We start from the raw sequence: 10,499 nt of genomic DNA on the forward strand, positions 1-10,499 counted from the left end.
CGCGGTCTATCGCATGTGTATCTGTGTTCTACAATACCCTCACTTCAGTCGTCAAACAGCCGATTGCACGACATTTGGTTTGTGGAAACCTCATGGCATTGGAGCAGAAGGGTTCCTTTGGTGCAAAGGATCAGCTAGTGATTACCAAACTGAATACCAAGGACTGTAACAGCATGCACAGGAGCTTGAGCATGGCTTGGGTGGACTACCAAAAAGCCTATTACAGCGATGCCACACAGCTGATTGCTTCGATGTCTTCAGCTGCATGAGAGTAGTCCAGTTTTGTGCAGGTTTCTGTCACGTGTGTTGAAGAGTTGGAAGACATTGATGGTGCTTTTCTAGGGGAACGGTACCATCAAGACGAGGCTCATGCAGAACAAGCGAGGTATTTTCCAAGGCGATCCACTATCTGCTCTTCTCTTTTGTATGACTCTTAATCCTCTCAGCGTGGAGTTGTGCAAAACTGGTTACGGCTTGGGGATGAGCACTGGGCGTGGTGAGAAGTCAAACGTCAGCTTATCAGTCATCTGCTTTACATGGATGATCGGAAGCTGTATGGCAGAAATCGTGATCAGCCGAAAGGGTTGTTGCACATGATTTGTATTTTCTCTGATGACATGCAGATGAAGTTTGGTGTGGACTAGTGTGCTGTTGCATACTTTGTCAACGGCAAGTTCTCTGGACACAATCCTGGCATGACAGTGCAAAAACCAACACCATCTCAACTGTCTGGAACCGGGTCAATTCTACAAGTATTTGGGTGTTGATAGGAGTAATGGTATCCAGTACAACACTATGTGGGAGGAGCTCTGTTGTGAGTACTTTCGTGGAGTGAAGATGGTTCTCTGGGACCGAATTGTACAGTTGGAACAAGATTCTGACCATCAACGGGTTTGCACTGCCAGTTCTCACTTACGCATTTGGTGTCATTCATTGGAGGACCATGGACCAGCGCAGGGTGATCGGCGGATCAGGAAACTTCTTTCTGCACAGTGTCCACCATCCTGCTGCAGATATTAAACGGCTTTACACGGGGGTTTGAGGGTACAACATATCGAGTCAACATATCAGTCTTCTAGTGTGGGGCTAAACTGATCCTTTGTAGCAGCTCTGATCTATTCATGCAAATGGTACAGGAGTGTGATAATAGGAGGTTCTCTCATTTGATTTGACGCATGGTCCATTGGTTTACTGCACAGTTGCAAGGGAGTCTGGCTAGGAACAATAACTTGCAGAGCCTGCATAGAAGTGGGACCATTCTGTGTGATGGTGTCTCAAGCAAGCACCTCAGACTGGTACGTCTGGGTTCAATCCCATGTGGTGACAGCAATATAATGAAATGGGTCTGTTGTTTCCTCTTATTGTTGATCTGGCTGTGTCTAACCGAAGGGTATCACTAGCTTAATTTGTTTGTGTCTACCTTTCATTCTTGCTTCTATCAGTTATCATCACAAACCAGAAGTATACTGGTCAATAGATATAGAAACATTAGTAATACAACAGCAAGTTCAAATGAGGGATTGGAAGTATTTTATAGATTGGTGAGAAACAAGTTACATAGACTGGATGGTTATGACTCATAGCAAATTTCATCAGATGCATACACTATCAATGCTGTGGTGTGTAGAGTGCTTGGAATTAGTATGATTTAGATTAATGTATGAAGGGTCAACTCTCATTGGATGGGTAGCAGTTTCAGAATATTCTAATTTAGTGTTTGGCTGGCAATTAAAAGTACTTTGATTCACTTCTCAAAACTTTGTTGGAGACGAAAGTTCTATTCAATTTTGCTGAACACATTTAATACTGGAAAATGAACAAATCATGAATTGAAAGTCTGTAAGGTGTTTTAACTATCACTGAAATTAGCGCAAATTTCTTTTCTTACAGTGAACTACAAGGAACTGATCAACTTTTCACCGTATTTTCTAGACACTTATATCTGAGGCAAGTTGTTAAACATGCAGTACATAATATATGACAAGTACCGCAAGGTAACAATCTTAATAATTCGATTACCATACGTTGACTTTCATTTTTTCTTTACTGATGCCCCGTCGGTATTGAACTATCCTTGGAATAGTGATAGCAGCAAAGGTAACACACACAAACCAAGCAGCCAGAACAAGAGGTTGTCATTAACAACTGTCACTTGTCATGCCAAAACAATCAAATGAGCTATTAAGAAGAGGATTGGGAGAATAAAGCTGAAGAAAATTTTGCTCCATGACAAATGCAAAGATTTCTTCTCAAACGTAGACTGTGCAACTGTGCAACTGATGATATGATATCCGTTATCTTGAAAATGAAAGATGAAGGCTTGCCATCTGTTGTTTCCAAAATCGAGGTACTTGGTTTGTACTTTTCGTTTGCCTTTCTCTTCTTTGTCTTCAAGATTGCAAAGATGTGATAGATACAAAACACTATGCTATATCCATTCTTGAGAGGGAAGATTAGTTGGATAACTTCAAATCCAGATACACTAAGAATGTAGATACGGATGACCAAGAAAGGAATCTCTTGACACACAATGCTGTAGACTGTCCAAAACATTTCCCATTTTGCAGATGAGACGGCACGTTTGGCAAGAGCCTCGGATAGCTGCAAGAGCTGTAGTAGACTAAGAGATGTGAAAACCAGGATGAGATGTGCAAGAGTTTTATTCTTATGAAGATCTTCATTCTGTATGTTGTCTTGTAACTCTACAATATCAAAGGACATGGCGACTCCAGTCATTAACAGTTCTGAGAGTTCTTTGTTTGTAAGGTCAATTCTTGGCATCATCCATCGAGTGAAGATAATGATAGGAGTAATGAGTTGGACGCCAACATAAGCAATTGTTTCAAAATTGATATCCTGACAAATATAACATAATAATATTATTTTCTCTTTTACTCAGTGCATAACAACAGAAATTTGCAGTTACTGCCTGTTAAACTTGTGGATTTGTAGTTTTTGTCTGGTAGTTTATGCACAAAGCTGAAAATCGGTAACATGATGTGTTGCTATTGTTATAATTAAGAGACTGTGTCTTCACTTGTTTTATAGTTAGTTTAGATAGTTGTTTGTTCATAAATGTCTTTGTTTTAACCTGAATGTCTTGCTGTAATAAATACTGTTTAAATGAACATTATCAAAATCAAAAGCATACGTGAGATTTTGTAAGTGAGTGTTTGTGCGATGTTTGCGTGTGCATGTGTGCGTGTCTAGTATTGATGTTTTAGTTCATCTGTTTGCTGTTTGTGCTGAGCACTGTTGTACTGTTGTACATTGCTACGTCGCTGTATAAGTTTAATGAATATGATTGGAAGTCTTTATGATTCTGCTAGAGATACTCTATACGATTTTGCTAGATAATCTTGTCTTACAATGTAAATTTTGTAAAATTCTTGGGTTAGGGTTAGGGTTAGGGTTAACGTTAGAGGGATTAAAGTTAGGGTTAGGGTTAGAGCTAGGGGTTAGGGTTAGGGTTAGCGGGGCTAGAGAGTCACCATGCCTATAGTTTCAAACTCTGTCTTGTTAGCTAAGTTGCTCTGTTCTCTGAAGACCATCACCTGCAGAACCAATTTAATTGTATAAAAGCGTCAGCGTATGCCTAATTATCTGGAAAATTTTATGCGTCAGTTATGAAAGATTTCCTAAAAAGTACACTGTACACTATAGGGTACCTATGTCATAGGCGGGGTATGGAATTCCCAGTACTGCCGCAAATTCCCTGTGACACTGGAACTAAGCTACTGAAACTACAGCAAACTAACACCTGTACTATTAAAAGGTGATTTGCGTTGTCTCTTGCAAAATTATTCTGTCTGTCTGTTGTAGAAATACATTTGACATACTGTATTACCTCGACTTGAAGGGCAGAGGCTCTTGTTAGAACATTTGGTACTATGTGCCTTTGTACAGAGTGGTTATAGTTAAAGAATAGGGTAGAAGCCATGGAATTCCCTGGGGGATCACAGACAATGGAAACATCATTGATAGCTATATATACAGTTCTGATGAAAGCTAGCTTACGGCACTTCTAACTAATGCACAGAGCAGTTGTCACTGAAAAATTATTCGTGGATAAAGCAACCAAATCAGAATCCGAAATATGGCTATCAGTGATGTCTTCTTGCATTTGCAATCCTCCTGGGAATTCCATGGTTTCTAGCCTATTCTCTAACCACACTGTAAAAAGGCACATATAGTGCAAATGTTCTAATAAGGGCCCCTGCCTTTCTAGGCGAGTAATACGGTAAAAGATCTTACTAAGGTGATGTTGATGCCGATTCCAATATTGCCAACAGAGTCTTGAATTGATGCTAGAGATTCCTTTGCATTTTTATTTCGAATCTCCAGCAGTCGCTTGTTCAGTTCTTCATTGCTTATGTTGGCAGTAACGTTGGGAAATGTCTCTTCAGACTTTGTCTCGGGAGGGTCGATGTACATTCCAACCAGAATCTACTAGAACGCAGTCAAAGCTACTACCATGTAAATAACCATTGGATGATACCTGACAAAATGAAGGCAAACATATAGGTAATAACTAAGATCATTCACCACAATTAAGAGAAAGAAGACCAAGTTTGCAAGTGCCAGAACCCAGGGTTCTAGCTAAATCCGTTTCTACCTTCAATTGACGATTGGGTAGTTAGGTGTTTTGAAGGTTGAACGCTGTCCAACCGTCATGTACTTATGTACATTCAGTATTGATAATAAGGAAAACAGGGAATGCATGACTGACAATCAGTATAGTGCTGCTTTAGGTGATTCTTGCAATATTGAACTTACGTTGAGAGTGAGGTCTCTAAGTGGTAAACAAGAATCTTTATAAGCCCTCGATCAGAAATTATTGGAGAGAAAAGCAAATTGCTGCAAAATCCGCACAAGCGTCAAAGGAGCATGGCCAAAAACAATACTGTGGCTTCCATGAGGCCCTGTGACCGTTGGGCTGCAACCCTATAGCTAGAACCCTGGACTACTACATGACAAGAAGGTTCTATAATGCATACCACCATCCAGCTGATTTTGCGGGGCTGCACATCCTTGCCACAAGCATCACAACCATGACGGCAACCAGTAGACCCATTGCCCATGGCCAATTCCAGTGGATGCTCCACAGTAATACCGATCCCCACATTAACAACACTGTGTGCAGAGTGAGAAGAAATGCAGCAAAAAGAATGGAAAGTTTTGCAGACAAATTGAAAAAATGCTTTCCCGCAAGACTCATGCCAGCTATCAGAGAGTTAGTTTTCTCCGTTTCTCTTACAGACGGCTTCATTTTCTTCGTTATAGAAAACCAAACGGCAACTCCCCTGGAGGGTAGAAGTCACGTGCGCGTAAAGCCCGTTTCACAGTACGCTGGCACGAGCTTCGTTCGAGCGTCCTGAACGCTGACGATGAGAGAGCGTTCGCAGGACGCTAGGCGAGCGTCCACAACGCTGGAATAGAGAAAAGTTCTAATCAAGCGTCTTCACTGACGCTCATGTGAGCGTCCAGGACGCTCGCAGGACGCTGTCCCAGCGTGTACTGTGAACTGGGCCTAAGACCAAAAAAGGCGTGTCCGACGCATTTCCTCGTATAAGCGCCGCTCTTCAACGCCCCTTCCAAACACGCTGCTGCGGGGTACAACTGAAATGAATAACCTCCATGGCTCTTAAATCAGGATATGGTACATTTGATTAAGTTAAGTAATTATTTAAGTAATAGCAAAGAGTACAGTCTTTTTGTAGTGAGTTGTTGTCTGATACCCTCTCTGAACATAAGGTACGCTCTAATAGGTACAGTACTCTGTGACACACAGTTAGTGACACTGTCTACAATCCTGGTAGAAAATTGACAGTCACAGTAATTGCTTGTGTAACAAATGCTTTTTAACCAATTTGATAACCTTCAGCAAAGAAAAACAGCTCTTGATGAAGGGGTAATTGGTATGCAATCTCATTTCGGAAACTAGGCTTTGGGGAAATGTAGAAAACCAAGGTTTGTTTTATTGCAAGTCGGCTTTCTGCCACACAAAGCTACTGTAGATGCTTTTGCACAATAGGAACACACACCTTACACATGTCTGTTGATGACAATATAATCTTATGCACATAGACTACTTTATTGCAAAACAACACACATTTGAGTTTGTTTGAGGTATACATTCAAGGTGCCACAAGACGCATAAAACCTCAGTCATTTTTACTGATCCACCACAAGATTAATTTAAATAGCTGATCTTGTACCACTTATGCTAGTTGTCACTGTTTTGTAAGAGCTACTACCTTTGTACTAAAAATTTTAGTTGTAGTGACTTCAAAAGTGCACTATGTGAATCAAGTGTAACAAGAGGGAAGGACACTGTTAGGCTGCAATCTCAAGTACATGCAACACAAGTGTATATGCAAAATTTACTTAATTAATAATACTAATGCACATAAAATATTAGTCTAGAAATTGTAGAATGCAACTTTGGCTACAATCATTTTGATAGTACACTGTGTTTGCATTTCCTGTTTAGTGTCCTATGGTAGCTGCTTCTTGTAGATTTACAATTTCAGTGTTATCAGTATCTGTTTTTTTGACGTCTTTGTCTTCGCTGTCAGATACCTTATGATGCTTTACCTGTATAGCAGACAAACTACTTGTCTCTCTGTCATTATCAGCTGTAGCTTTCTTGTCTTGTGCACTTCCGCTCTTGGCATTTTCATCTTGATCTTCAGTCTCTCTGACATCACTGTTGTCTCCATTTTGCTTACCATGAGCATCTTCATTGTTGGTGACTTCTTGCTGATCTTTTTGGATGTCAGAATGAGTAAATCTACTTGTTTGGTTGCCAGTTGACATAGCGGCTTTGCTAGAAATAAGTAGCCCTCCATCATCATGTAATGAAGCTGCTTCATCAGAGGTTACCCTTGAGCCATCATATACTTGTGAACTAGCTGCTACATTGGGAATAACAACTGCTCCATCATGTGATATTTGACTATTAGATACACTGCCGTTATCATTGAGATCATTTTCTGTATTTTCTTTACCACCACTGTTTGTGTTTGTTGCTCCTCTGTTAACGTACATCTCAGCGACGTAGTCATCTGGCAGATGGACAATATGTAAATGAGATTCAGAAACAGCAACATTCTTACTTTTCCCTATCATCTCATCTTCATTTTTATTGGACTCTTTGTCTTCACCACCACAAAGTGAAATAACTCTGTAGCCGCCAAATATAATTCCAAACAAATTCTTGAGAAGAAATACTAGCTGTAAGTCCTGTGTGCTGTACTCCGATGCAATGTAGACTCGAAGAGCAAAGAACGGACCATCCAAGAAAAGAATAGTCAATGTTGTCCACGCAATTTCATTCACTGTATTATCCGATGCCATGCCAACATCAATCTGAACCAAAAGGAAGACGCTAGTTGATGTAAATGTCAGCACCACAATAAGAAGAGTTCGATCTTTGTGCAATTCAGGTTCATCAACTACCAAATGAGTGAATTCTGCAATGTCAAATGCCATAGCAAGAGCCACTTGCAACAGACCAGAAAATGCTTTGGAAGTCAGACCCTCTTTGGGCATCCACCATCGACCAAGTATTGTAAGTGGAAGCACAAGTTGCAGCAGTGCATATGACTCTTTATCCAACTGTACACAACACATAATATGAATAGAGTTGAAGATGCAGTGTACAGTATGTTTATGTGACTGCATGTGTCTGATTACAGTAAAAAATTGTGCAACTTGAGTTATTTCACTAGTTAATGTCGTGGTTAGCAACAGTACTGCATGCAAATGGGGATGCAAGTAAGCTGGCATATACCAGTTCTGGATCTGATGTATCTGTCTCACAGTTGACTGGACCCTCAAGCTTAGCAGACGTGACTGTCTTGTTTTTAAGAGTGGCTGTTGTGTCATTAGAAATTGTTGTGTACGTAGGAATAGCTGTCTTGTAGATAGAAATGGTTGTTGTGTAGGTAGGAATAGCTGTCGTGTAAGTAGAGACGTCTGTCTGATTGGCAGAAATGGCTGTTATGTTGGCTTGTGAAGCATTTTCTGCACGCTTTCCTCGTGGTACTTTTACTGGTGGCGTTGGAACGGGAAAAGAAGTAACTGGATGCAAAGAACTGACTATTTCAGCTGGAGTGGAACTCATCATTGCATGTTGAGTAAAATCTGCTTGTTCTTTACTGGTTCCCATTGAGAGTACAGTTTCATGTAAAGACATGGCATCAATTGCAATACCACTACTCTGCGCAGAATAAGAATTAGTTGTAGAATGCTGCTTTAACTGTGCAGCAGTTGGTGATGGCAAAACCGTTGCTACTGTGCTCAGTAGCTTCCTTCCATCGGTGTCTGTTTCAACCTTTGATAAGTTACATTCGACTGTAAGGCTGTCTGTTGAAAATACCAAGTCATTGGAAAGGAATTTCTTGTCATCAACAAGAGGTAAAATGATGAGCCAGAAACAAGTTATTGCCACAACTAGGTAGATAAGCAATGGTTGGTACCTGTAACAATTAGAAAGTTGTAAGATAATACATTACAGATACTCACTAACATGAATAAATCCAAACCCACACTATCTAAAGATAACAAAGGGGTAACTTTGTCTTAGAAATCAATACTAGTGACAAGACAATTCTATGGTTCAATATTAAAATTGCTATACATTATATTATTAAGGACATACCTGCTTAGCTCAGTTGTTTGCTACCGCCCAAAAGGGGGAAGAATGACGTTTGCTAACCCTAATAAGTGTAAATGCATAAAGTTAAATTGCTACCGTCCATAGGGCGGGGTAGGACTAGCCAATCACTATTTCATAGGCGGAATATGAGCTAATTTGGTGTTTGCCAGGCAATCAATGTAAAGTTTGTTCTTCTCAATACTTGACAGGAGGCAACAGAATTCTCTTGAATTTTGTTGTACACATCACTGAAGAATGAACAACTCATGAAATGAAGGTTAAATCTGTTTGACTATCACTGAAATGGTGCAAAGAAAATTTAAAGAGTCAACCAATGTCAGATTCTTCACCGTACAGTGCAGAACAACTACAGGGAACTAGCTATGTTCGCATCTTATTTCCTAGGCACTTACAAGTTATCAAATATAGTTGCATGCTTAAAGTAACGCGTAACATTTATGGCAAGTTAGCATTCTTGACATACCATACATTGGCTTTCATCTTCTCTTTAGCGATTCCTCGTCTGTATTGAATGATCCTTGGAATGGTGATAGCAGCAAATGGAAACACACACAAACCAAGCAGCCAGAACAAATAGTTGTCATTAACAAGAGTTACTCGCCACGTCAAAACCATCAAATGAACTAGCAGAAAGAGAATTGGAAGAATAAAACTGAAGAAAATTTTGCTCCATGACAAATACAAAGATTTCTCCTCAAACACAGACTGTGCAGCTGATGACATGGTATTCGTTATCTTATTAATGAAAGATGCAGACTGGTCATCTGATGTTTCAGACACAGCAGCACTTGATCTGCGCTGTTCATTCCTTTTCTTCCTCTTCGTTGTCTTCAAGATTGCAAAGATGTGATAGACACCAAACACGATACTATAGGCATTCTTGAGAGGGAAGATTAATTGGACAATTGCGAATCCAGAAACTGTAAGAATGTAGATACGAATGATCAAAAAAGGGATCTCCTGACACACAATGCTGTAGACTGTCCAAAACATTTCCCATCGTGCAGACGAGACAGCACGTTTGGCCAAAGCCTCAGATAGCTGCAAGAGCTGTAGCAGACTAAGAGATGTGAAAACCAAGATGAGATATGCAAGCGTTTTATCATTACGAAGATCGTCATTCTGTATGTTGTCTTGTAGCTCTACAATATCAAAGGACATGGCAACTCCAGTCATCAGCAGTTGTGAGAGCTCTTTGTTTGTAAGATCAACTCGTGGCATCATCCATCGAGTAAAGATAATGACAGGGGTAATGAGTTGGATGCCAATATAAGCAATTGTTTCAAAATTGATATCCTGACAAAAGACAACGTAGTAATTATATTGCTGATTTAGTGTGTATAAAAACATAAAAATTCTATACTAAGTCATTAATTGTCTGTTAAACTCTCTGAATGAGGACTTGTGGGTGTATGGTCATGGTTTTGGTAGTTCATGCACCGAAATACAAGTACAAGACGATGTGTTGTTGCTCTGTTGTCTCTTCACATGCCCTTGTTGGTTGGATGTTTTAAGTGTTTACCTGAATGACCTGTGTGCTCCAAACACCCATACCATAATGGAAAGTGCTTTTCAATGCTTTCTCTCAATAACAGACAAACTAGAATATCTAAGGCGGTGGTGTGTGTGTGCATGTGTGTAAACCCTCCAAGAGGGTACCCTTGGGACCTTGTATTTCTGGTAGTTTCCTGGCCAGGGGTAGGAAATACATGCTAACTTCAGCCTTGGCAAGCTGGGGATGGTGTGAGGCTAGGATGCACTAGCCCAACAAGCTGGTTATCTGAGTAACTGCGTATTTGCTACTACTCACAGAACA

At 40.2% G+C, this 10,499-nt stretch overlaps 3 protein-coding genes across 3 annotated transcripts; all 3 read right to left on the minus strand.

Annotated features, from left to right (window-relative positions):
- Positions 1-2,181: 2,181 nt before the first annotated feature.
- On the minus strand, positions 2,182-4,434 carry LOC134183663 (uncharacterized). Its single transcript, XM_062651251.1, has 2 exons — positions 4,255-4,434; positions 2,182-2,856 (listed from the first exon to the last, which is right to left on the minus strand). The coding sequence occupies exons 1-2, from the start codon at positions 4,432-4,434 to the stop codon at positions 2,182-2,184; spliced, it is 855 nt and encodes a 284-aa protein (XP_062507235.1).
- Positions 4,435-6,434: 2,000 nt separating this feature from the next.
- On the minus strand, positions 6,435-7,413 carry LOC134183722 (uncharacterized). Its single transcript, XM_062651318.1, has 2 exons — positions 7,119-7,413; positions 6,435-7,067 (listed from the first exon to the last, which is right to left on the minus strand). The coding sequence occupies exons 1-2, from the start codon at positions 7,357-7,359 to the stop codon at positions 6,490-6,492; spliced, it is 819 nt and encodes a 272-aa protein (XP_062507302.1). The 5' UTR covers positions 7,360-7,413; the 3' UTR covers positions 6,435-6,489.
- Positions 7,367-10,235, minus strand: LOC134183664 (uncharacterized). Its single transcript, XM_062651252.1, has 5 exons — positions 10,206-10,235; positions 9,147-9,979; positions 7,796-8,483; positions 7,462-7,620; positions 7,367-7,390 (listed from the first exon to the last, which is right to left on the minus strand). The coding sequence occupies exons 1-5, from the start codon at positions 10,233-10,235 to the stop codon at positions 7,367-7,369; spliced, it is 1,734 nt and encodes a 577-aa protein (XP_062507236.1).
- Positions 10,236-10,499: the final 264 nt, after the last annotated feature.

This window comes from Corticium candelabrum, chromosome 8, assembly GCF_963422355.1.
Source record: "Corticium candelabrum chromosome 8, ooCorCand1.1, whole genome shotgun sequence".
Classification (NCBI taxonomy): Eukaryota; Metazoa; Porifera; class Homoscleromorpha; order Homosclerophorida; family Plakinidae; genus Corticium; species Corticium candelabrum.

Bases quoted from the DNA above. Each gene is read 5' to 3' on its own strand.
- LOC134183663 (XM_062651251.1), bottom strand. From the start codon at position 4,434: ATGTACATCGACCCTCCCGAGACAAAGTCTGAAGAGACATTTCCCAAC. The intron at 2,857-4,254 runs GTAAGATCTTTT...TATATTTGTCAG, and splicing joins TCGGCATCAACATCACCTTA to GATATCAATTTTGAAACAAT.
- LOC134183722 (XM_062651318.1), bottom strand. From the start codon at position 7,359: ATGGCATCGGATAATACAGTGAATGAAATTGCGTGGACAACATTGACT. The intron at 7,068-7,118 runs GTAAGAATGTTG...TCCATCTGCCAG, and splicing joins AGATGAGATGATAGGGAAAA to ATGACTACGTCGCTGAGATG.
- LOC134183664 (XM_062651252.1), bottom strand. From the start codon at position 10,235: ATGGGTGTTTGGAGCACACAGGTCATTCAG. The intron at 9,980-10,205 runs GTAAACACTTAA...GTCTTTTGTCAG, and splicing joins GGAGCACACAGGTCATTCAG to GATATCAATTTTGAAACAAT. The intron at 7,391-7,461 runs GTAGTTGATGAA...TACATCAACTAG, and splicing joins TTGCAGAATTCACTCATTTG to CGTCTTCCTTTTGGTTCAGA.